The following is a 27721-nucleotide window of genomic DNA, read 5'->3' on the forward strand; positions in this document are numbered from 1 at the left end:
GAGTCACATAAATAGTTAGGCACTTGAAAAATCTATACATAGCAAAGCATTCATGCCATACCTTAAGTAGGTCTAAACTACATGAAGTATTTCAGGTTATAGAAAATTGTTTTATAGAAAAGAATAACTTAGAAAAAATGGGAGACAACATTAAGTATATTTACTTGTACGCCTACTGTAGTTATGAACAATCCGGAGGTACATTTATTAACTGTTTTCTTACCCAACCACTGCACCACAAAAACAACATTACGAGGATAGACTGATATATTGGGAGGGCACATGAACCAAACTAGTAAATAAAGCAATTCATGCTACCACAACTCAACTGCTTACTTCATGTGATATCATGTTTAATACAGCAGTACTTTAACATCTTCCTTATACTATATTTCAGTACCTCAAGAATGCATTTTACGCAATACTTTCACATTCAATATTTTTCACAACGCAGCCTGGATGCAAAACTTTCAGCACCACATTCGTCTAATTCGACGACCAAGTTTTACTTTTTGAGATTACAGGGCGCATATGACCTGCTGAGAAACAGCAAAACCCACCTGGGAGTGCCGGTTTTAGGTCTGCTGTAGACCCGGCACAGTCTATTTGAGTATTTGACTCAACAAAAACAAAATCGTGATACACATAAAGCCAACACCCAGAAACAAAGAGCTGAATCACATCTAGGTCAAACACATGGGCTGGGCCCACACATGTTGTGAAGCTATTTTTTTTTTTCTGAAATGCAAAATGTAGCCACACCCAATAATTCAAAGTAACCTCTGTTGTCACAGAAAGATAAAAAGCTGTACCTTGTGTCCCGTGAATCAGATACATTCAACAGGCAGCTTTTCATTCACAGATAAAGAGAAGAAAAATCAGTGTATGCAGGCTGAACGATTGTGGTTGAGCTAGTTTTACCTGCTTTATGTGGATTAGATATGTACTATGCTGAATAATGAGCCACTCATCAAACAAATCTAAGATTAGCAGAGTTAATTATGCCTGACGGAAAACCTTATACATTACTGCCATGTCGTTTACAACGCCTCATGCACTCTTCAGATGTTTATCTCCATTGATGATACTCATTTCATGCCACAAATGAAAATATATGAATCAAATTCTCACACTGAGACAGGTCCTACAACTAGAACAAGGCAGCCTTTTCATGAAAATAAATAAATAACTGCTTTTGGAATCACAAAATGTCTTAATCAAGCCCCAGTGGATCTGAAGCCCGAAGCTACCGAGGACAATCACTCTGTGCTTTGGAGCAAAAGATCATCGACAGAAGCAAGGGTGATGACGTCTGTGCAGGCAGTTATATAACTGGAGCTGAACATTTTGTTTGTCATAGTTACAAGGTTAAAGAGGGTGACATGAATACCAGTCATACTCTCAAGAGTCATGTGCAACATAGTTCCATTGACCGAAAGAAGCAGCAGCGTTGGCTGAGGAAAGCAATGGTATAGTACTATATGGAATGGAGAAAAAAAAAGTATTTGTTTGGTATTAAGAAGAAGTGTGTCCGGCTTTTACTCTCCTCATGGCTTAGAATGGTCTGACAAAGATGCATTATCTTTTTAGTAGTTGCTCACAATTGAACAGATGCATAAAAGGAAAGTCATACTGTAGCAAAGATGACACTGATAGATTATAGAGTGAAAGGTTACTTGCTTTGTCAAAAGCACATGACTTACCAAGCTAATAAAGCCTTGGTTATGAATGTAAAGCAGAGCACGATGAACACAAACTGAAAGTTAAACATGAAACACAGAAATACATGTCATGTGGCATCGGAGAGATGTAAATCCTATGTAATCTTTAGAGTCAGTCCTACATGAAATAATAATGTACAGCATTGAGCGCTTTCGGTAAAATAAAAACAAACCAAAAAAACTTAAAAGAATAAGCATCATAAAATTGAAGAAAATCTGAGAAACAGTGACTCACTACTGCCACCAAGTGACCAACAGTGGTATCCCTCGAGTATTACGTACTGTGCCTTTAAAATAGGAGAAATAGTCTATATCATAGGCAACCAAATACCAATTAAGTGGATTCTCAATGCAAACAATACACAGGCACGTACACAAGCAATAACAAAGCAGAACAATAAAGACGATAAACCAACATTTATCACTGCTATTAAAGATGATCGTGATCGTGATCGGTTCTCGTGTCATTCATTCAAGCAGCTTTTTTACTTTCTGGTTCAAATTGTTCAATTCTTCGTCATAATCTCATGATGAAGGAGACTTCTGGTTCGAGCGGAGGATAGTAAACCTTGTAGCAATAAACGAGGTGGCCTGCACGCTCACCCTGGAGTTTGGACCTTAATCCAAATATAGCACGCAAAGGACAGGGAGAGATTGTTCTTGGAAATATCTTTGTGTGAGAATCAAAATCCCTGGACTACAGTGTGAGAAATCTAAGGCAATACAATTGTGTCCATGTGAATATCTTGTGAAGATTATATTCCATTTTTACTCCTCTTGTGATACTGTATCAGATTCTGATGATGAAATGATCATTATCACTAGTTATTTAAAATAATAGTTTAATAGCAAATCGACACGTGAATCAGTCCTGTTTCTACTTTATCACTCTTAAAACAGTATTTTGGTATTACTGTTTATACACATTGAAGTGAAGTCTCACAGAGAACATGCTATTGTAATGCTAGAAGAGAATTTAACACCGGTCTTGATAATCACATCTGGATGGTTCTTTTTTAGTTGTCATGTTTTTCATGTTGAATTACAACTCCAAACTTTTAGAGTGCAACTTCCAGATTAAAAAAATGTTCAACAGCTTTTAAGGTTTTTTTTTATTTTATATTTTTATATAGTGTAAAAAGCCAGAAAATTAACTGGAATTGTTTAAAAGCAATAGCATACTCAAAGATGTTTCATTTGCCACTGTTTGTCTTGATGTCGGTTTTGCACACAACTAAATATACTATAATGCTTCTGAGTGGTTTTCATTCAGGCACATTCAGAACTGGAACTACAGAACATCCTAATGAAGAAACATGAATAGTAGTTTTTTTCATATACAGTTAAAGTATCCTTCACATAGTGCAATAACACAGCCGGCTCCCCCGAGGACACAAATGAGGGGGGGAAAAAACCCCACCAAGAACTGTTTTTGCTGTTAAAGTCTCAGAAATAACCTGCATTACTGTTTCCGAGAGTTCCAGTACCAGACGCATACCAGCATGTACTTTTCAGAGAAGACTTAAGGACTCAATTAAACCTTCGTGGTTGAATTACTGCACTGAAACAAAGATTGAAGAAAACAATGTGTGAACATTAGACTTTTGGTCACAGCTGCAATGTTTACGTGGGATTCTGATGAACGGATGAGCGTTTCGTATAAACACACATGGAGGAGGAGGAGGAGGAGGAGGAGGAGGAGGAGGAGGAGGAGGAGGAATATGAGGGTGCGATGTTGTGGGGAAATGTTTTGTTTTTTTAACTGGACAATGAGCCAGAACACATATCCTGGTCCTCTTCCTACTGAAAGTCAAACATCTGGCAAGTTATATTTGTGTAAAATACAGAATATAGTATTTGATACAATATGGGGTTATCATTTTGGTGTGTTTGATTGACTTTAAAAGGTCATTGAGAAGTGTTAAGACACATCCATGATCATTTTGTACTTTTGAAAAACACGTTTTCTGGTAAACGTTTCATGATGGGAATAAACTTTACACAAAACGATCCACAGACAGCTGAGTCCATTATTAAAAGGTTAGTGACTCCAGTTGAACTACATTATTAACAGGGTTTTTCCATCAATGTTACAAGAGACAGTTAAATCTATGGTCATAAATAGTGCTTTCTATAGAAAAATGTGAGAGACATAAAATAAGTGCATGATGAAATATTATTTTTGCCATAATTGGCCGGTGTTTTCTCTAACATGCCTCACCAAATAAAGACTTGACTCTGAACTCATTGCCTCTCTGCTCACAAGTGCCTGAAAGAGGTTTTTTTCTTTGCTGAAGCCATAATATTCATCTTACTTACCTCAACAGCTGCAGTACGTTAGTGTTTATTGTCAATTTTTCAAAGAGGAAAAAAGTCACTAAAAAAATCGTATCTTCTCTTACAGAATGTAAGTATCTTTCCTTGAGTGCAGCCTTGTCCTGCTGAGACAGCCAGGGTTTAAAAAAGAAAAGAGCACGGAAAGTCTCATTTCCTTTTGTAATTCCTAGAAAAATGAAATACTTATTCAACATATTCAGGTGGCCTATTTTCTATTCGTGTCAGCTTTTTCTGTTTTGGTAACTACTGCTTACCTATTAAAATACTTTCAATTGTCTTTGTCTCAGTAATTACTTTATGCCTCTTTTGACTTGGTTCCGGTCTTTCTTGTATATTTGGATGATTAATGGGACACCACCTCTGCAATGAAAAAAACTCCCGTATTGTCTTTCCCAGAGGCAGCTCTCTGTGAATTGTGGCCTTGGATTTTTACAAATCAATATCAAGTTATGGTTCATGACACAAGGTCCAGTTTTGTGATGCCCATGGGGAAACTATTGTTGCCGTCAACAATCACAGTGGCCATAGTTATTGGGAAATGAGCACACGGGTATTTGTGTACAGGTAACATGAGACGTTCAGTGCAGTGCGTGAAAACTCCTCCTGACACGAATGTGTTGCTTTTAAAGTTTTACATATAGACAAAATTCAACTTCCCACACAGACTGCGCAGCACATGGCAACAAAACACTGTTTATCTGGTCGGCCAGTAAAATGGCTGTTGAATTAAACACCGAAGACGCATGATGTTTAATGAAAGTGGGGCTGAGTAAATTGCAACCTGTGAGGTTGGTCAACCTGTTGTCAGATTTCACTCCATTTCATGTGTGCTTGAGATGTATCAACATGGGTTGAACATTCAACATTCATTCTATGTGGAGCTCCCCTCTGCTTTCTTAAAGAGACAGAAGGTAGAACTGATCCCTTCTGCTGCTGTGCAGGCCTCCACCATTTATGCATGCCCAGTCACACTAAGCAGCTCGAGCAATATTCAGACTAGTGTTCAGTTTAAGCTTGCAGGACATGGCCCAGTAACCTACTTTCCCCACAACATGCTCGGTAACATCAGAGACGAGGCTGTGTGTCATCAGTTAACTAACCTTCACCGCAGCATAGTTTTAGCAAAGAGATGCAAAAATCCAGACGCAGCACTGCTGAAGCAAAGAAAAAGGGGGAATAGCAATAATCACAGCTGTGTGTGAGAAAAAAAAATACATCTGTATGGGGCCATTTAGCTCAGTGTGCTCTTAAAGGTGAAATGTGACACTGTGAAATGATATTCTTTACATTTCAGTGAAGACAGCTATAAATAGAGACATGAAGAGAGTGAATATCAAGAAATGGTTGTGACATATTTAAAGGAACAAACAGCCATACTAGTGGGAAAATACTACATTTGTGGCAGATTGTTTTAAGATTATGTCAGACCTCTAAATCTACACTGAGTTCTACAGAAAAACTGGGTTTTCCGTCTGTCTGCGCGGATCCCACAACAATGCAGTCAACGTATCAAGCAAACAACACTGGAAACGGTTAACCTGATACCCTTTACACTATGCTTCTGAGTTTTCTAGGTTAACACACAATGTCAAAGACATTACAGACAATACAGAGGCTATAATTTCATATAGATGGTCCAGCACAGCCACAGTTGTTTCAAGCTTACTCCTAAACTGTTTGTTTCCAGCTCTGATTCATATCCGTTATGCATGAGGAACTGTGGCATTGGGAATGGCCTTCCTCACTGTCGCTGTCAGTTGTCGGCAACCGCAGTACAGAAAAGGATCATGAATGACCCTTAACCTTTGCTTCCATAGGGGTAGATCTTATATCAAAGTGGAATATTCCATTTGATCTGCTCCACAGTGTAAATATGATTCATCCCATGTAGTGGCACGACTGAAAATTAAGCAAAGGGGTGAATGCAGCCTGAGTCATGAGGCTGGCCCAAATGTTTTAGCAGCATGACGTAAAAAAAGGGAACATATGGCGCAGCAAACACCCCAGTTCAGTCAGTCGTGGAACAGCCCATCCTTTCCCACTCAGCTGTCAGCACACATCCTCATCACTATTCATGTCGACTGGGCCAACCTCAGCACTGATGCAGCAAGCAAGTGATATAGCTCATGCCTCTACATGAGAATACGGAGATAAAGACCCAAAAACATAAAATAATTTCAATATCGGAAATAGTGCAATTACCAAAATCCTTGATTAATAAACTAAAAAATGTTGTTGTTGTATCAGGTCTCTTATTCAAATAAAATGAGATAGAATAAAACATGTATAGACATGGACTATATCAGCTCTGTGTCACTATTGCCTAACAAACTGTGACCTACTAAGCTGATCTCTATGACAGTCACAGCAATTATTGCCACAAGATGGCTATTTATCTATACAGTGTTCCTCTCTATAATTAACTAGCTTTGGATTTAATACATAGTAATGACAAGCTTCAATAAAATATCACCCAGGTATTAAAAAATCAGCCTATTTGACTGGATGCAACGACATAGATAAAAGAAAACAGGAATCATTAAACTTTTGAATTAAACTAGAAGTGAATGTCAATCATTCATACAAGGTTTTGAATTTCAGAAGAAAAAACAAAAGAGTCACCATAAAAACTCACCTGAATTTAGTAAGGCTGTCAGCGTGTGAGAGAGATTTGACAGAGGAAACCCACAGGTGCTCTACATTCCCAAAGGAAAAGAAAAAAAGAAAAAAAAGTTTTCTGGAGACAAAACCGCACGACCCAATAACGCAAAACGATTACTCCTGGTGTTGTTATATCACAGCGGGCAGATCTGGGTCCGGTCCACGGGCTGTAACGCGGCAGTTTGACGAGCCGGAGAGCGCAGATTGAGACGCAGTCGGTCCACAGAAGGATGAAGGTTGAGTGAGTGTCTGCAGTCGGAGCGCGTCCACGCGCACAGTCCCGCCCACTGCACTACATACTGAAAGTTAGGAGTGTGTGTGTGTGTGTGTGTGTGTGTGTGTGTGTGTGTGTGTGTGTGTGTGTGTGTGTGTGTGTAGGGGAAAGACCATCCTGGATAAATCATAATGGAAAAAACTGCATCTTGATAGAGAAATGAGCAGATTGTTTTATTTCACTAAAGTTATGATTTTCTCTCGCTGCTATTCTTTATGTGATTTGTGTGACTTTCGCTCTCTGAGGGAGGCTTTCAAATGTCACTACATAGTTTACAGCTCATTTTCAGAATACGGTGCGAGACCGGCGAGATCGGACCTTTGGGGGACTTAAAAACTCATCCTGATTTACTGTGATATATTCAAACGGCTCAAAGGACACTGTAGCGCCACCCTTAGGTTGATCCGCGCATTACAACGGTATAGGAGCGTGCACGTCAAGAGGGGGGCAATGGGTGCATAGTGTATTTTGAGTAACACAGGTATGCTTTCCTCACTTTTATGGGGCCAAATTGTGAGTCTCCACTTCTACTACAAGCATATTTCGATGATATGCCTGCTATATTCATGTATTATAATTATTATGGATATCTGAGAACATGTTCAAATGGTTACATTGACTTTTGTTTTTAACCTGGAACTAATAATGTATTAAATGGGTAATTAGAATCAAATCGAATCGAATCGAATCGATTACTGGTGCTGTTTCATTTGTGCACCAATATAAAGCATGCAATAATTGCATCATGTCACTGTCAAAAAAATTCACAAAGATCAGATTAAATCAGTCAAATTACAGAATTATCAAAATGGGGATACAATACTTTCGCTTACTAAAGAGTACAAGTGGATTTAGTTTGTGTAGTTAGTTGTCTTTACAAGTAATGAGCTCATTGCATATGCTTTAAAGAAGCTGTGAGAAGAACAAGAGCCACCCCCCCCCCCCCCCCGTCCCCCCCACCGCAAAAAAAACAACCAAACAAACAATTTGAATAAACTGTTTTCACTTGGCTCTTTCTGAAAGAGTAATGTCTCATTTTGTTTCTTTGATTCTTCCACTGCAAAACCACATCTTGCCAGTTCATGGTGGAGATGTGAGCATATAATGGATGATTGTTGGCGTGCCACACATATCTAATGAAAGGTAAAATATACAAACTAACCAGCAACCCTCATGCTGTAATTATATAAAGAGGCTGTAATTCTGAATGTAAACTGCTGGCGCTTTGGGGCTTCTCATTTTGAGTCAGGACTTTCAAATAGGGTGGTTGTTCTTAAAAGATGAGTGCTTGTCTAGTATGCTCACACAGTGCAGTCCAGAAGACTGGGGCCGCACCAAAAAAAAATCTTTTGGGCACATTTGAAAAGACAAAGCCACATGTTTTGTAGTCCTGCTTCTACATCTCCAGAGAAATATACATATAATGCATAATATAATAATAGTAATATACAATATATATGACATGCTTCATAAGCATTTGTGAATGAACACTAAGGCACTTCTAATCTGTTGACAGTCACTCAGTCAGCTCCTCAAGTAAATCAACTGGCAGCTTTTGACAAAAAAAAAAAAATACAAAAACTGCTGTTTTCAGCAGAGCGACACCTAGCAAGCTGCTCCGTGACATTGTTAAACCGGGGCTAACTGAGGGTCAAAGGTCAGCTTGTTATTTTGAGCCAAAAAGGACTCTGTCAGCATCAACTCATGGTGAAACGAAGGGACCAGTGGATGAGACTCTGATGCACTTCAACGCAGAGCACAATCAGGCTGACCAAAGGTGAGAGCAACATCCAAAGATCAATACATCAAGAGTTACTCACTGAACAAAGGGGAACTCTGCTTCATCAAAGATGTAACACTGGATGAATAGAGACAAAATACTGAGAGTAGACGGACACATTCCAGCATTTCACAGTGGAAATTTACTAGGGAATCTAAGCCTGAGAGCTGAGGCAGTAACACACGGGCGTTTATAAGAAGACGAACAGAAAAGAGAGTAATTCTTCAGCATATCGGATTATGATTTTAAATCAAATTGCTTTCAGGCCCTCACGTGTCGAATTTGAAGTTTCATTCCAAAGAATGTCAAAAGACTTTGTAAAAATGTTTCCCTCAAAATGTGCAAGAAGACTATTAGCCAGCTGTTGCACATGATTTTCCTTTACAAAAGAAAAAAAACACTTTCCTCCTTTTCCGAGCTAAGCAAGTTAAAAAAAAAAAAAAAAAAGAAGTGCCATGTGAGGAGAAATTAGTGCGCTCCATGCTGTGGGCTGCTTTATAATATTCAGACACTTCCATGTAGAGATTAACAATGAACCTAAACACACTCAGATGGACTAATTTTTCAAAAAAAATTTTTTTTGAAGGATATACATACATGCCTTAATAATTGCAGATTATAAATATAGGCTACAGCATATATGAGCCACATGCGGTCCTTTAGATTATTGGTTCCTGTGGTCATTTTATTCAGATTTGAACCAGATATTAATTGTAATGTAAGACCACACATACCCAGCCTTTCCATACATTTACTGCCTGATCTCTCAAACACAAACGGTGAGCACACCAGAGTGCACACTAGCCCGGAGAATTTCCTTTTTATGTGCATTGAAGAGAGAGAATGGACCTCACTATGAGAGTGTGACTGTGTGCAGCCTTGACTCACAAAACCAACGACAATCAATCTGCTTCCCGGGCCATGATGGATGTTATGACTGTGCGATAACCCCCTTTGTTGATCAACGGGAAAAGGTTTGAAAAGTTGATTATATGGCTTTTTTTTTTTTATGTCAGTGACAGATAGGTTTAAAAATAAAAAAAAAAGAAGAGTCAAAGAGGATTTATTTTCAGTTTTCCAAATGACTACTGACATCACCATAGCCGACACTCAGACGTGTTCTCAAGCTTTCCACTTCTCTTTCTATTTCAGAACATGAATGTGGCTCATTCATTTCACTTTCCTTTAAATGTGCAATTTTGAGTAAGTTGGGGACTATTATTATGAAGAATGGGATATTCAAATAAATGAGTATAACACATCTCTGTACACAAAACTGTTTATACACATAGAGTTTGTGTATTGTGAGCATGCAGAAATAACATGACAGTGCACCAAGTCTTAACAAAACGAAAACTGAAGAAATACAAACGAGTCCAGACTGTACTGCAGACATTTTTTTTTTATTGGATTCACATGTTAAAGATCCAGTTAATATAAAAGATAGAAACCCTGTTACAGCTCCCATTTTGGCACAATCAGAAATCCTTGTGAATTATTGCTAGGGTGGTTACGGTCCCTCTTCTTAGCATCAAAATGATTTTTTTTTTTTTTTACCATTGTAGAATATAACCAGCACCTTTTCTTTGTTACCATTAAGGACAAGGAGGCCTCTCCCAAAATTAAATCCAGATGTTATCCCCTGAGTGACGGCCTCTGAACACTGCCCTCTAATCAAACAGGAATGTACGTCTTGTAGCCTACAAGAATGACTTTTTGTGCAAAATAGCTTTTTTTTCTGACTTTTTATAATGTTCACAGTGTAGAATATTAATATTGTGAACAAGTTGTAAAACATCAAAGATATTTCATGTACAGTATATGGCCATTTATTTTCATCTATCCATTCATCTTAGATACGTATTTAATCAATGTGTCCGGGTGTCTGCAGCCCAACCCAGCTGACAATGTGTGAAGCAGAATACAGAATTTATATTTTCTTGTAATATTGATTTTTAATATATTTCCCACATTTATGTCTGAAATTGTTCCTTTTTTCACATCTTAACATGCTGAACAGTTGTTTAGTGGTTAGCACTGTTGCCTCACAGTGACAATACCTCCGGTTTGAGTCCAGGCAGGAGTTGGATGGGCTTTTCTGTGTTAAAAAATTTGTGTTTTTGGGGTAAATTTGGAGCTGAAATCTTTGGTTCATCACACAGGACCTTTGCCCGTTGTCGAGTAAGAGAAAGGATGTTTCTACGGTGCGTGACATAAACTATCAAACATGGGGGAAGCAGTGTGATGGTCTGGAGGTACTTTACTGGATCTAGGGTTGGTGACTTGTAGAGAGTGAGAGGTACTCTGAACCACATCGTCCACCACCGCATTCCGTAGCGCCATGCAACATACCCTATGAGTCGAGTTGGTCAGGGGTTCATCCTGACCCAACACGGGAGCCCAATTCAAATGACCAGCACAGTCTCAAGACTCAAACCCCATCATGCTGGTTTGGGATGAACTAGACATGAGAATGAAAACAAGTGAACCTATAAGTGCCACACATTCATGAGAATTTCTGCAACAGAGTTCGGAGGAACTTTCGGAAAAATATTTGATTTCCATTGAAGAGAGAATGCTATGACTATGTTCAGCTGTTATATCTGTCAAAGGTGGATAATAATGATGAATTATACATTTAGAATGCATTTTGGTTTATAAATTGATTCCAGGATATCTTTTTTAACTGAAATAGTGCTTTCGTTCTATGAGACATTAAATTGAATATCTGTAAATTTAAAAAAAAAAAGAAAAATCGGAGTTATAGTTACAGAATGGACTTGGATTTACTTTGCTCTGATGCTTAATATCACATCCTTAGATATATTTAAATGCTCTTTAAACACTGTTTTTGGTTCTATTCCCTATAGTTATAATCTTTTCTATTTCACTCGTGTAAATTGTCACACATGTGATCATGAAATTAAACTTATATACATCGAAATCCAGTGTGAAATCTTTAAACTTGTAGGTTTGAATATGTAAATATCGTGTCTGTTGTAGTTCCGCGTTGTTTCGCTGGAGGGCGCTGATAGCGAGCACCAGGTGGTCTGAGAACAACTCCACGGAGGAGGAGGAGGCCATTCACCACTAGCCTGTGTTAGCTTCACACACTTAGCTACTGTTAGCCAGCCGGCGGCTAATGAGCGAGCTAAGACATCAGCTTCTCCTAAATGTCGCCCGTCCCACCATATGATGGCGAGAGAAACGTGTTCAGAAACCGAAGCCGGTGAGTTCGGAGGCTCCCCCCCCCGCGACCAAACATTTAATACATTTGCAGGGATTTCCAGTCTTGCTGCTAACGTTAGCATCGGTGAGCGCCGTGCTAACTCTCTTGTTTTGTGTCCTCTCAGAGCTGTATTACCTCATCGCCAGATTTCTGCAGTCTGGACCGTGTAAAAAAGCAGCACAGGTAACAAAAAAAAATAAAAAAATCATAAACTTGTCGCAAATCGCCCGATTGAATAGCCGTGCTATAGCATGCGATGCTAACTGAGCCTCTGTTGTTAGATTCTGGTGGAGGAGCTGGAGGAGTATGAGGTACGTTCAGCCCGACCTTTCTGTTTTTATTCTCATGTGTGGTTTCCGTTACTGCCGCCTGTCTGCCCCGTTCCGAGGGAAACTTCTCACTATTTACATCTGGCGGATGGAAATAGGAGCGCGTTTCTCCCGTCGAGTCCAGACTAGCAGGTCTGCGCTCGGTCTCCTAACAGCTTGTTCTTTTATAACTTTAGTTGGTCCCGCAGCGATGGAGCTGGGACGGAGAGAAATACAAACGGACCTTCCAAGACTGGGTGAGTGTGAACTGCCATTATTAAGTTTTTTTTAATGACATAAGTCGTGTTTGTTTGTTTTTTTTCCGCCGATAAGTGAGTTTTTGCGTGGAGCTGTGTTTTAAATGCCGTTGCCCATTCATGACAAGCGCGGTGGAAATGTGTCGAAATTTAATTTAATATAGTTTAAATTGCAATATTAGTGCAGGCCTGTTGATAAATAAGGATATCCAGGCTTGGCTATTGTGTGGGCTAGTGGGCGGAGCGTGCGTACGAGCGGAGCGAACGATAAGGCCTGAGAGCTGTCCTTCATCTTTCGAAGCCAATAAGGTCACAGTATGGTTCCCTACTGAGGCGGAAGAAAGATAATCTCTTTCACTGATTGGCTGTTGGGCTTTTTGACCCGCCTCCTCTTGTGGTTTTTGTTTTTTTCAACTATCTGCATGACAAAACGACATTTCAGGTGGTTATTAGCTGCAGTTAAGTCTGAGACCAAACTAAAGCTGGCTTTTCCTTTATTCTATAGTTAATTCCCTGTTTGACGCCCAGTTTATGTCTTCAATCACACCATATCACAAATGTACTGTTTTATGGTGATTGGAAGAAATTTAGCTTGATGAAATGACCTTTTTTCTGTATCAAAGTTTTGCAGGGAGTCTGATGTATTTCAAATAGCTTGTTTTGTCAACAGAGTGTATGAGTATTTTGTTTTGAGAGTACTTGTTCAATGATGTTGGGGGCTGTGGTGCTAGAGGCCTGGGATTGGGAGTTGCCACCGAACAGGTCAACACTGTGGGTCCCTGAGCAAGATCCTTGACCTCCATCAGCTCCCCAGAGCACCCCAATGTAATAATAAAGAATGATTACTTTAGTTTGGTTTAAACTACTATTATTGCACATCTGAGGTAGGGGTTGTCTCTAATAGTAGTGGGACTTATTTTCTTAGGTCAGCTCATCTCAGTTACATTGCATTATTGTCACAGCCACTGAACGCCTGATCAAATCACTACGTAATGTGTATAGACCAATATTGAGCGGCTCCTTAGCACCGCTATGAATAGCATTTGGTTAACTCCTAATTCATTTTCTTCAAAGTCTGTTGAACATAATTGAAGATGGTTGTGAATACATTATAAATGTTAGAAAATATAATGTGAAAAAGACTGTAACCTGGTTCACATGAAGATAAGAACACTCAATTCCAACCACTGGTACTAAGTGGTGGAATTGAGTGTTCTTATCTTAGTCAAACAGTCATAGCTTAAATTTTTGGGCGTGTCTTGCACCACAGGGGTACAATGTACAGTGTATGGTCTAACGACAAATAAACAATGTCCCTAAATGTCACTTTCTATATCGTCACTACACCTAAAAGTTTGCAGATTAGCAGCCTGTCTTCCATTTACAGATGCTCTGTAGATGCTCGGATATTCAGAACAACTCGTTCTAAATTGAGTTGGTTAAAGTTTTGGAAAAACGGCATTAATAGAAATTTGAGGACGTTTTCAAACTACCTTGCCTCCACAGTGATCGCTTTATACTGCATAGTTTAACAATCAGAGAGGACAGATATTGGTGGGTAGTCCGCTGAATATTATTGAACCAACAATCAGTTGCCGTCTGCGACATCTGGCACTATTTTTGCCCACTAATTGAAACTGTTTACATATAGTTGGTTACTCAGGTCAATAGTCAAGCCAGTAACTACTTTTCCTTTCGGTTTCAACACCTTTAGTGGCAATTTTATTGCTATCATGACTCTGCATGAATATTTGTAATATGTATGTAAAACTGTCATAAAATGGAGAAATAAGGCTTTGCACTCATGTCTTAGCCGTTAAACTCGCCTTCGGGACTACTGCTGTTTGACCATCATGACAGACAAGAATCGTCACCTTTTTTAATATTCATTGTCAGATAGTGAAAATGTAAGTTATCTTGGGAACAGTGACAAAAGCACCCTCTTATGTTCAGTTCAGCAATCTAGTTTGATGTCGGTCGCTTTTAATCACAGTGGAAATGCAAAACTCTGAAATCAAAAAGTTTATGTTTTGTTTGCGCTATCCACTGACTTCTTGTCCATATAATGTTTATATAGAAATTTTGATTAAATTTAATCTGTCACTTGTGCAGGTGCGTCTGAACCAGCACATTCCTGCAGACTACCTGCTCCGTGTTTGTCAACGGATCGGCCCCCTTATCGAGAAGGAGATCCCACCTAGTGTTCCTGGAGTACAAACACTGTTGGGACTTGGGAGGCAGTCCTTGCTTCGCACTACCAGAAGTTAGTTTCTTCCTTCTTCCCACTATTGTTATTTTCTTTTTCTTTTTCTTTTTTGTTGGCATCAATTCGAATAGACTTTGCTTCTAGATCAATGCCACCGTTTTGTTGTTGTTTTAACAAAATGTCTGTTTAACTCAGGTTGTGGCCACAAAGTGTGTCGTGGCTCTGCTGTCATTGCACTCCATCGAGGACGGCCACCAGAACCTCCAGCCAACAATGGACATCCTCCCAATGTTGGTAAGTGAAACAATATTAGTAGTAGTTTAAGTGTATTTTTATACCTCGTATTGTGTCAAAGCGCCTCGACTCATCATTCTTGGTTTGTTTTCATATCAAGTCTCCATCATGGGGGGTCGCCAAGCCACAGGTACGGCTCGTTTTGGCCAGGCCCTGCCGTCTTCCTCGTACCAACACATGAAGATACACAAACGTATCCTCGGCCACCTGTCTTCAGTCTACTGTGTAGCCTTTGACCGCACCGGCCGTCGAATATTTACGGTCAGTGATCAATTCAAAGCCTGGTGATTGTGTGTGCTATGTTGAGAGATATAGTAAATATAGTTCAGCTGAGAGGTGGGCATCTATTTTTAAACCGTAAAGGCGGATATAGCGCCTGCAACAAAGCTGCCTGTTAAGTCCCTGCTTATCGTAACCATTTCTGTCTCCTTCCAGCTGAAAGAAAAAACCATTTAGAAGCACTTTTTTCTAATATATATAGATTTAGAAGTCCTTGTTTATTATAACATACTTCTTAGATCAAAAACAAGACTTTTCATTTTAAGCGCTACCAAACCAAATCACGAGTAAATGTCAAACATCCGAGGCAGTTTTCATGTAATGGACTCATGTCAATCAAACCTTTTAGTGAAACTTATACCTGATAAGGAAACTACTTTATGCCCAAAGTGTCTTCTGAGATGTTGAGTTATATTTTTCTGTGAACTATATTTTATTTAGTTTGTCACAAAAAACAAATATGGTGCAGCTTTTTACCTGTTCATCCTGAACTCGCACACTGGTTTTCAGTTTATTTGTGAGAGTTGGAATTTGCCGGTGTTTACCCTCAGACAGTTCCCAGTTCAACTTTTTTTGCGATTGTCTGATGGTTTTCAGGGTTCTGATGACTGCCTGGTGAAAATCTGGGCCACAGATGATGGCCGGCTCCTGGCAACACTTCGTGGCCACTCAGCAGAGATCTGTGACATGGCCGTCAACCATGAGAATACTCTCATCGCCTCGGCCAGCTGTGACAAAGTCATCAGAGTGTGGTGCCTGCGCACCTGTGCGCCCATCATTGTTCTGCAGGCTCATGCTGCCTCCATCACATCCATACAGGTGATTTTACTGACTTCAAAAACAACAAGCGACCTCTGTTTGTGAGGCGTTTCTCCATTTGGGTTTCCAATTGAAACGCTCGGCCCATTCTAAATGTTTGCTGCAGTCATGTTGTTTTAAATTGTGGCCAGTTTGTTCTCATGACTAACCAGCTCCGACCCTCCCCTCTTAGTTTTGTCCTGCAGTCAAAGGGACCACGCGATACCTGGCCTCGACAGGCGCAGACGGCATGGTGTGTTTCTGGAAGTGGAACTCGCGTAGCATGAAATTTAAGTAAGTTTCAGACGTACCCAGGTGTGTTTTCTTAATATGCAGTTTTCTTTTTCAGTACAAATAAACTCAGTTGTTTTATTGTTGTTTTTTTTGTCCTCCTTCTCAGCGATCAGCCAGTTAAGTTTGTTGAGCGGTCAAGGCCAGGGGTGCAAGTCTCCACCTCGTCCTTCAGTAGTGGTGAGTCTGCTTCCCATGTCCTGCAGTGTGAACTCAGATTTTGAATTTGTTTTATTTCTGTGCTTCTCGTGTTGCCAAAGAGAAAATACATTGTGTCCTCCGTTTCATTCCGTTTGCTTTCAATAGGTGGTATGTTCATGGCTACTGGTGGCACAGATCACATGATCAGGGTTTACTACCTCGGTGCTGAAACTCCCATGAAGGTCTCTGAGATGGCCGCTCACACGGTAAGACACAAGATTCTGTAGCTACGTACATTTTTCATCCTGCCCTTTTTAGTGTTTTATCTTGATTCGAATGAGTCCTCTGCATCTCGTCTTCTTTGCTGCTTGTATTTTCAGGATAAAGTCGTTGTCGTCCAGTTCAGCAATAACAGCGACAGGTGAGTGTGTTTGCCGACATTGTGCAGACTCCAAAACAGTTTTTCTGTGGGTTGAAGCCTCTTGACAGTTGAATGTGTGTTTGTATTCAGCCTGAGGTTTGTCAGTGGCAGTCGAGACGGCACAGCCAGGATCTGGCATTACCAGCAACAAGAGTGGAAGAGCATCACGTTGGACATGGCTGCAAGGTTGCCTGGGTAAGAGGCAGGACTGTTTCACAACACATTGTGTTAAAGTTCCTGTCTTTTAAGTGCTTCATATATGATGGGGTATTTTTTATTTATTTTTTTTTTAGAAGTACTGTTGTCACTGGGGATGATAAAACCAAGCTGGTGGTGACCATGGTAGCCTGGGATCGCGTCGACACCACCGTCATCACAGCTGTGTCCAACTACCTGCTCAAAGTGTGGAGTACGTCTGGACAGCTCCTGCATGTTTTGTCTGTGAGTGACTGACACTTTTCTACTTTTAACACGTTCAGACTGAAACTACAACTGACCATCCTGACTGTCGGCACGCTTTCTATTTCAGGGTCACGACGATGAGGTGTTTGTGTTGGAGGCTCACCCGTTTGACTCGCGCATTATGTTATCTGCTGGTCACGATGGCAACATTTACATCTGGGACCTGAGTAGAGGCGCCAAAATCCGCAATTTCTTCAACATGGTAATTTATTCAGCAATGAGTACCACCCATCTGTACTGACCCCCCCCACCCATTGGGTTTATATTTAAATATTTGTTTCCAGATTGAGGGCCAAGGCCATGGTGCTATTTTTGACTGCAAGTTCTCTGCTGATGGGCAACACTTCGCCTGCACTGACTCACACGGACATTTGCTCATTTTTGGCTTTGGCTGCAGCAGACCGTATGAGAAGGTAACTGCATATCCATTTTTCTTGAAATGTGTTTGTCAGTAATAATCCCTTCACCTCTGTTTTTCAGAAGGACTTTAAGAGTCAATGCATTAGGATATTGTAAGGGAATTGTGATTCTGTAGCATTCTTTTTTACTTTATTTGGTTGGTGTGTGTCAGAAAAAAACTGTCATTTTTTAATCAATAAAAATTAACTTTTTCTGCCACTATATTCAACACCTGCAATCTTATTGCATTTCAGATTCCTGACCAGATGTTCTTCCACACGGACTACCGCCCTCTTATTCGGGACTCCAATAACTACGTCCTGGATGAGCAGACACAGCAGGCCCCACATCTCATGCCCCCGCCCTTCTTGGTGGACGTCGACGGGAACCCTCATCCTTCTCACTACCAGCGCCTGGTGCCTGGAAGAGAGAACTGCAAAGACGAGCAGCTCGTACCTCAGCTGGGATACATGGCTAATAGTAAAGTGGTTTCTCAGTCCTCATACAGTTTATTAAGGCTTCTGGTTTAATCATATGGCATGTGACAGGTGGCGTTTAACACATTATCTGCCTTTTTGCTGGGTAGGTGATGGAGAGTTGGTCGAGCAAGTGCTTGGCCAGCAGACCGCAGAAAATGGAGAGAGCCTACTGGACAATCTCATCAGACAACTGCAGAACGAGCAGGATGAGCAGCAAATTGAGCAACAGCCAGCTGAAGGCGATATAGGTACGAGATACTACGAAAATAGTTTTACAAAGAAGTATTTGCATACTTTTCATACTCTTTCTTTCTTCTACCCTTTACAACCAAACCACTTTGTTACATTTAGCTGACGATGGAGTAGAGATGGTCGATTCCTCCTCTGCCCCTGGCTCTCGCCGAGGCAGGCAGGTGGACGGGGTCTGGCAGATGCAGCATAATTCCCTTCGTAGTCAAGTGGCGACAGAGAGAGACCTGCTGGCGTGGAGCCGCAGAGTGGTGGTTAATGAAGTACCGCACGGGACTTTCAGGTGAGGTGGACAGCAGGAATTGTCTCCATTTCCAGGATATCGAGCGGTTTCAATTTTCAAACAATATATACATGTAACTATTTGTTTGTGCGTTTGTATTTTAATTGCGCAGTTACTGGAACAGTTGCAGCCACAATTCAAACCTGCTGTACATACACTATTGTGCACGGGACAAATTAAGCTCTTTATTGGTAAATTTTTGATGCTTCAGCGATATTTCATCATGTTTTTATAGGGTTTTCGAGGAATACAGACAAGCCAAAGGTGACATGGAGTGTTCTTTATACAACGCAGAGCGGAGGAAGAAACCAGCAGCCTGCACGCCCAAGGTACGCCACCTTCCACGTCTCGGTTGTTTTCACACTTCAGGCATGTTATGTATGCTAATAAGTGCCTTTTCTACGTTTTTAGAGCGATCCAATGGCTTCACGTCTGCGCTCCTTGCGACCCACCAAGAAAAAGCAGCAGCGCCACGCCTATCAGACCCGCTCGGCTCAAGTCCGCCCTCGAGGAAGCAGGAGTCGGAATAGAAGCAACCGGCGTAACTCGGGCAGCCATGCTGACTCGGACAGTGATGGAAATGTATGTCTCAACTTTCTGCTTGAAAGCCAAAGATCATCAGCACAATCCTTTCAACATAAGTAGTCATATCAACTATGCATTCATTAAAAAAAAACGGCAAACTGTACGACCATTTTGGACTCCATGGTTCATTCTTTCTCTGTGTTAATAGGCACGGGAGCAGGCGGCGCAATCTGAAGCCTCTTCTGATGGTGAAACCCAGTGGCAGAGTGAAAGCAGCTCCAGGTAAATGTCTTTGACTGAGCCGTGTTTTTAAAGCGTCGCTATTATAACCCACCTAACAGCATCGCTCTTTTACTCCCAGTGACTCTTCCAGTGAGTATTCTGATTGGACAGCTGATGCAGGAATAAACCTCCAGCCACCGAAGCGATCAACCAGACGACCAGTGCAGCCTTCTGGTTACAGCAGTTCTGAGGAGGAGGAGGAGGAGGAGGAGGAAGAAGAAGGTGGTGAAGAGGCCAAGGAGGCAAAGAAGAAGGAAAATGAGAAGAAAAAGAAGAAGCCCAAGGAGACCAAACAGGTGAGTTAGAATGTCCTGCAACTTCAGCAGTCACAATAGAAGCATAACCTTTTTATTTTTAGACCTTAATATCTTAACAAATTCTATGCAGAAACCCACGTCCTCTCTGGCTGGACTTGATGCAGAGGAATGGGTGCCCCCATCATGGATAGTGGAGACCATCCCTCGCCGTTCTCCTTTTGTCCCACAAATGGGAGATGAAGTACGCACTGCTATTAAAAGAATTTAATGAGAAACGTATTGCATTATACACATTTTAATCCTGACTTTCCTGTCCTCGCCCAGCTCATCTACTTCAAACAGGGCCACCAGGCGTACATCCGGGCTGTTCGCAGGGCCAAAGCGTATAGCGTCAACCCTCAGAAACAGCCTTGGAACAGACTCAACCTCAGGGTGAGGCCCAGGAGTTGCATAGGGTTGCACATGCTCAAATATGCTTCCTTTACACATGTACATTTATTTGTGAATTTCAAACATGTATCACTGCCTTCATAGTCCCTTATGTGGTTGTTACCAATACATCCAGCAGAGGGCAGTGCACGGTGCTGGTTTCGTGCGGGACATTTTTATGCTTGTATCTATGTACAGTTTTATTTTTCCTCGAAGGGATTGTTATTTCTGTTGTCTTCCAATATTTTATTTGTTCCTTTGGCTGGTTGCACTTGTGCTATACCGCACAATAATGCCCCCACAGGTCATCAGTGGTATTACTGTTTGCTACACATCCGTAAGATCTCTGGAAACAAACCAAATTATGCACATAATGAACACAGACGACGGCCAGAAGGCTCCATCTGTGTATTTAGCATTGACCATTATTTGAGCCTTCAGAGCATGACCAGTCGACAGCAACCAGTTTCTGCAGCTGTAGCGAAAGTAAAATTCGATCTACAATATTGGTATTTTCCTGATAAAACAAATGAACTGGATGTTTTTCGAATCAACCATAGTTTCTGGTGATTTCTCATCTATTTTCTGGCTTATCTTGTTCTCTTCTCTCCTCACAGGACCAGGAATCGGTGAAAGTGGTTGGAATGAAGTATGAAGTGGGTCCTCCAACTCTTTGCTGCCTCAAACTGGCTTTCTTGGACCCAGTCTCAGGGAAGATGACCAACGAGTCTTTCTCTTTAAAGTGAGCCTTCATATTCAGTTAATGCAATTTACTAAGTGACTGTACTCTTCTGTAAATGTCATCACTCTTTTCATTCCCATCCCTAAGGTATCACGACATGCCAGATGTCATAGATTTTTTGGTACTGCAGCAGTTTTACAACGAGGCTAAAGAGCACAACTGGCAGCCAGGTAGGTTGGTTCACAGCAGTTTTTTTTTCTTCTTAGCTCTTAACCACATTAATATGGGCTGTACTTCCCTCTCGCTTGATCTTGTCTTCAGGCTTGAGGTTCCGCAGCATCATTGATGACGCCTGGTGGTTTGGGTCTGTGGAGGATCAGGAGCCTCTGCAGCTGGAGTATCCAGACAGCCTGTTTCAGTGCTATGCCGTAAAGTAAGACATATCTCTGTACTCCACTAAATGTCAGATTCTTTTCTTTTTTTTTTACCTCCAAAGTCGCATTTCATTCAACTTAAATCATTGTTGTTTCAGGTGGGATAATGGTGAGCGGGAGAAAATGAGCCCATGGGACATGGAGCCCATTCCAGAAGAAGGTCAGTGGTTTCAACATGACGATTTCACCTCATATTTATATTATCTATAATAAATAGTCAGAAATGGCTTTGTGTGAAAGAAATAAAGGTCTGGCCCATAATTCTCAGATATAGCAAGGTTTAATCAGAGAATAACTCAAATCAAAATCTGGGTTGTTTAAATAGAAATGTACTCTGTTCGTTGAGATTGGACATCATGCCCATCATGATTGTTATTTTGGATAACATTTCACCTTTCCACAATTTCATTAAATCTGTTTTAAATAAGAACTTAGCTATTTCTAAAAGCTTCAGGCATCTTAAAGGATGCTTTGCATAATCTGACTTTTTTTACGGCAATGAAATCAATCAGATGCACTGTCACTAAGATTTATTATATATTCTCAGGATCATAAAACATGGGGAAGAAGCATTTTGTCTTCTGAATGGGAACATATCAGTGTCTTTATTGCTATTTAAAGCTTCAGAGAGACATTTGGGAGACGTATCACCTCCATCTACCTAGGAAACAAATTTATAGCCCACATTTCTTTTTCATCTTTTGTTGTGAATAGTTGAACAACTTGTATTAATATTCTGACATTCTATGACTCTTTCAGCGGCATTGCCCGAGCAGGTTGGTGATGGCGTGGAGGTGGCAGAAGAGGAGCTGAAGGCTCTGCTCTACAAACCTCAGGAAGGAGAATGGGGGGCTCACACGAGAGATGAAGACTGTGAGAGAGTCATACATGGCATTGATCAACTTCTTACGTTGGGTAGGTCACTAACATGGTGATGATGTGTTGTCACAGGAATCGTTTTCATCCTTAACACATCTGATTCTCCTCGTGTTTGCCCACAGATGTAGCTAAGGCATTTGCCTTACCAGTCAACTTGCAGGACTACCCTCTGTACTGCACCGTGGTGGCTTATCCCACAGATCTCCACACCATTCGCAAACGGCTTGAGAATCGCTTCTACAGGTAATGAAGCGTACATAGCCTCACAGAGAGTCACATTTTACAGTTTTCTTTGATTTGAATTCAAAGTCCCGATGTACTCTCAATGTTCTCCCTCTCCTTCTCCAGGCGGATCTCGGCTTTAATGTGGGAGGTGCGTTACATCGAACATAATGCCCGCACTTTCAATGAACCCCAAAGCCCCATTGTAGCATCTGCCAAGGTGGTTACTGATGTTCTCCTGCACTATATTGGGTAAGACTCCATTGACTTCATGATTATTGCCGCCTCATTGAATGCCGAAGTAGCAATGATGGTTTACTTTCTCTGTCAGGGATCAGAGCTGCGCAGACATCTTGGATCTGTATCACAAACAGAAAAATGTTGTCAGCAGTGGAGAAGAAGTTGAAGTAAGTTTTTTTTTGTTTTGTTTTATTTCCATGGCAGCTTATTTTCACTTTCATCCATTTTTAAAATTGATGTGTTGTTTTGCAGGTTGACTTGGATGTGGACTCCGACACCCCGGGGACTTCTACAGGACATCGTGTAAGACGAGCTAAATCCACAGTAGTCATTTAAATTGTTTTAGGACCTTTTTAAAAACGCCAACAGAAGTTACCTTCTCACTGAATGATAATTTTTTTTCTCCCTACCAGGGAAGCAACTCGAATGCTAAGAAGCGCGGTGTGGTTTTAGATCCAAAAGCGTGGCGGAGTCAATGTCGAGAGCTGCTGCGCCGCATGAGGGCTTCCCCGGACTCAGAACCATTCAGACAGCCTGTGGATCGCTTCGAGTATCCGGTAAAAACCAACACTTTTGAATCATAGGGCCACTGTCACCAGAATATCTTCACTGGATTAGAAATGCATATGACAAATGTAGGAGTGAAGAAAGACACGGAGATGTTTGCATCTCAAACACTGAATTCCTCATTAAATGTTTCTTTTCTTTTTTCTTTTTTTTTTTGTGGGCTCAGGACTATCGAGACATCATCGACACGCCCATGGATCTGACCACCGTGTCCGAGACGCTGCTCGCAGGAAACTACGGGAATCCGGTGGAGTTTGCCAAGGACGTCCGCCTCATTTTCAGCAACTCCAAAGCATACACGCCTAACAAGAAGTCGCAGGTAAACAAAGAAAGGAAACAATCTCGTGAACACTGCCAAGGAAAGACCGCCATGGCTGCGGTGCATTTTCATTGTGATTTTTCTCACATGTCCAGATCTATACCATGACGCTCAGCTTGTCAGCCTACTTTGAAAAACGCATCATCTCCATCATCTCAGACTACAAGTCTGCCATTCAGAATGAAAAGCGAACTCGTCAGAGACTCAGTTACAGGAGGAGATTGCACAACGGAGGAAGCTCCCCCCCTAACAGTCGGTCTCCCAGGTACTGAGGCTTGTTTGTCTTGTTTGTCATTTTAACGTGACCTCAAGTCTTTAACACATGGTCAATAACTACTGAGCTGTCTTTGTTCTGAAGTTTTTTCATTTTTTCTTTTCTTTTCTTTTTTTTTTTGGTGCAGTCCTAAAGGGAAGCACAAGTCGGGGAAGGTGTCAAAACCAAGAAAATCCCAGATCTCAACTCAGACTCGCTCTCACAGATCATATCAAGGTACGACTGTTCAGCCAAAAAGTATTGGAAGTTTTCTCATATATATATATATATATATATATATATATATATATATATATATATACATATATTAACTATTCAGTTGGATCTCATAAAAATATATTAGTCGTTATTAGTTGAAATATAGTTGTTTAATTGGAATTGGAATTTTGCCCAAAATGCATAATGGAAACATTTTCATTTCTGAACATGTTGCTGTAATCGGTAGTTTCTTACATACACACATGATTTTTACTTTTTCACATAAAATCTTATTGAAATTGTTTTGGGGTGTTTTGTGGGTTGTTGTTTTTTAAATGCGATTTAAGTTCTAATTCGTCATCCTACTTTTTGTTTTTAGCTCAGCAAAGCAACAGTGTAGCAGATGAAGAGGAGTCCCAGCCTTCTTCCCCGTCGTCTTCAGGGAGATGTACGGAGAGCAGACAGCAGGCGCCTCACCGGGCGACCGGCAGCCGAGCAACTCCTGTCAAGAAGTCGGGTATGCCCGAATGTACCACAGGAGCTGGAGTTGAGTCAGTGTTTTTCTCTCTTCGGGATATTTAAAGATGAACTTTTGTTTCCTTGTGTTGCTTCAGGGCGCCAGCAAAACTTCCATCCAAGCAACGGCTCAAGGCAAGAAGCACAGCAGTCCGACGACGACAACGACGAGGAGGCAAGCAGGTCCAACAGCTCCTCGTCTGACTCGTCCTCCACTTCTTCCTCCTCCTCGAGTTCCTCGTCGTCTTCGTCGTCGTCCGACAGCGACAACAGCTCTGATTCAGAAGTGGAGAAGTATGTAGAAGGAGGGGATCACGACTACAGCAAAGCCCCCTGCCTGTCAGTGCGTCTCTCAGCTAAGGGTAAAGCGACGGCCTCAGGGAAAAGGAAACATAAAGAAGATGATGATGATGATGATGATGAAGAAGAGGAAGAAGCAGCAGCAGCACAGAGACCTAAAAAAGCAAGAGTGCAGCTGCCAGTAAAACCAGAGGATGATGACGAGGAGGAGGAGGAGGAGGAGGAGGAGGAAGAAGAAGTAGAAGAGGAGGAGGAGGAGGAGGAGGAAGAAGAAGAAGAAGAAGAGGAGCAGCAGCAGCAGCAACAGGTGAATGTAAGACAAGAAGAGGGAGAAGATGAGGAAGAGCCCGAGGAAGAGGAGGAGCCTGAGGAAGAAGAAGAAGAGGAGGAGGAGGAGGATGACGATGGCGATGGCTCTGGGGTGCATAAAGCCGCTGCGGCGCCTGCAGCAGCAGTGAACAGCACCAGAGGCTTCAAATCTCGCAGGGTCAACACACGGAACCAGGGCCGCAGGACAGTCCTGTACGGGGACGATTCGGAGGATGATGGCCATGGGTCAAAGGACGACCCCCTCAACCTGGGCATGTCCCGCTCAGGACGGGTACGCCGCATGACCGAGAAGGCTCGTGTCAGCCACCTCATGGGCTGGAGTCACTGACACATCGCCCCCTTCAGACCTCATTTAAAAAAATACAAACTGTTAAACACAAATGATACTTCAGGGATTTTTTTTTTTTGTAAACGTGTATATATAATATATATAGAGAGAGATTTTCTTTTTATCTGAGACTGCTTATGACTCTCGAACTGATAACTGGTGCTCCCCCCAAAAAAAAAAAAAAAAAAAAAAAAAATCATTGCCAGGGTTTTTCTTCCCTGGGTGACAGAGCTACTGTTCAACACAGACCACTGGACTAACTCACCTCGGCCTTACTGCTCGCTGGAAGAGCCTTTACGACGCGGCGCATCTCGTCTCCCCTTTTCACGTCCCGTACTAAAACACTATGTTTACTCATCTTCGTCCCTCCAACGACTTAACTCGCTCCTGGTCACCAAAGAAGGATGTGGACATGCCAAAAAAAAATAAAAAAATGGTGCTTATTTTTCTCTCGTCTAACCAATGAATAATTTATAATAATAAAAAAGGACTGTTGCTCAGTGGTTATGACCACTGGGAAACAAGCGCAGTCTCTCATAACATATCTGATGTCAACTCTGTCGGTACTCGCTCTTTTCTCAGGTTGCGAGCCTTAGCTTTTCTGGGTTTATGTCGTCCTTATTCAGTTCTGTGTCGCCCGTAGACGAGCCACACTGAAGGAAAAGCAAATAGAAACCCAGTACCACACTCATTTTCATCAAGACCCCCTTGGCTTGATGTTTTGTATTCTATCTTTATTTTCCTTATTTTGGTAATGACTTTTTTTTTTTGTGTGTGTGTGTGGGGGGTGCTTCTGTATAATTGGTGCCTTTTTGTTGCTTTGAAGAGTAAAAGTTCACTTTTTCGTCTCTTGGTAGAAGAAGCCACTTCATCCGTCACGTCGTCCTATGTTTGTTCTCAGACCTGCAGCCATGAATTGCAGCAGCCCCCCCCCCCCCCCACACACACACACACACACCTTCCGCCACTACACTCTTCCCAACAGGCATGTGCAAAGTCAAAATGGTCCCTGGCCAACTCTCCTCTCACAGAAGTATTTATTTTTCCATTGTATTATACTTGGGTTTACTTTATCTATTTCGTACATTTATTGTGACGAGGAAAATATTTGCACATTTTTCGACTCTTATGTGGCAGCTGACTAATAAAGAAAGAGAAATGAGATTAAACCTCATATTTTTTTTGTAAAGTTGCATGGACTGTGCCAGCACACTCAACTCAATCTTTTTTTTCTTTTTTTTTTTTATGTTTGAAGAGTTCAGGCAGACATAAGTTGAAATCTCTTTCAAGGTGTGTTTGACTAAAGTGAAGGTTTCATTTCAGTTCTAATCTGAATCAATGGCAGCAACCAGAAATGATCCTTTGTGACTGTTGTGCCATGTATTTCTCCCTCTTCCCCATCATGCTTCTGATTTGGGGTAGAAGAGCTGCTCTATACAATCACTGTGTTGATTTATTTCATACTAATCTGTGGTATCTGAGTGACCCGGTAGTCAAACACAAGGTGTCTCTTGCTCTTTTTATCTTTCTTTTTTTTTTTTTTTTTCTTTGTTTTGCACTGGTGACGGCAAGATTTTCTTTAAATCCTGTGCAATCACACAAAATCGTTTTGAGGCAACGTCCCGTCAGTAGATGGTGTGTGTGTGGTGGTGGGGTGGGGTGGTGGTGGGGTGGGGTGGGTGGGGGGTGACTCACATTCTGGTTTCAGCCCCGTGGTGCTCTAATCCAAACACACGTCCTCGTCCTCCTGGGTGTGGTGGTCACTGACGTGAGGAAACGGGCCTCGGAGGAGATTTTCACTTTTTTTGCTCTGTGTTCTCAGCGATATAAACACAAATCGGGTACGCCGAGCGGCAGCATTAACTGGTGTCTTGAAATAATGGTGTGAGATGACTGGATTCTGGAATTTTATTTTCATACAGTAGACGAGGGTTTAGTCGTGGGAAAAGCATCAGAATAGTTGACAAATACATTAGCATTCTACTGTAGGTGGAAAAACGTAACTGTCTTTTATACGCGATGTTTTGATTGTACGTGGTTTCTTTTTTATAATAAAACAAATGATTTGTC

General features: G+C 41.3%; 1 protein-coding gene across 1 annotated transcript; it reads left to right on the forward strand.

The window, feature by feature from the left end:
* The first annotated feature begins 11820 nt into the window (after nt 1-11820).
* Nucleotides 11821-26189, forward strand: brwd3 (bromodomain and WD repeat domain containing 3). The gene is made up of 40 exons (XM_080482864.1): nt 11821-12002; nt 12127-12185; nt 12284-12313; nt 12508-12567; nt 14680-14830; nt 14969-15067; nt 15168-15328; nt 15944-16165; nt 16338-16438; nt 16545-16615; nt 16742-16842; nt 16957-16997; nt 17088-17192; nt 17291-17438; nt 17527-17661; nt 17744-17872; nt 18113-18338; nt 18445-18585; nt 18689-18869; nt 19105-19198; nt 19281-19451; nt 19603-19676; nt 19756-19972; nt 20064-20174; nt 20258-20365; nt 20980-21104; nt 21192-21274; nt 21366-21477; nt 21577-21638; nt 22238-22393; nt 22480-22600; nt 22706-22831; nt 22911-22986; nt 23072-23122; nt 23233-23376; nt 23553-23705; nt 23801-23970; nt 24107-24195; nt 24557-24694; nt 24792-26189. Exons 1-40 carry the CDS (start codon nt 11966-11968, stop codon nt 25649-25651), a joined length of 5439 nt encoding a protein of 1812 aa, XP_080338990.1. The 5' UTR covers nt 11821-11965; the 3' UTR covers nt 25652-26189.
* The last annotated feature ends 1532 nt before the right edge of the window (nt 26190-27721 follow it).

The sequence above is a fragment of the Lipophrys pholis genome, assembly GCF_963383615.2.
Source record: "Lipophrys pholis genome assembly, chromosome: 16".
Classification (NCBI taxonomy): Eukaryota; Metazoa; Chordata; class Actinopteri; order Blenniiformes; family Blenniidae; genus Lipophrys; species Lipophrys pholis.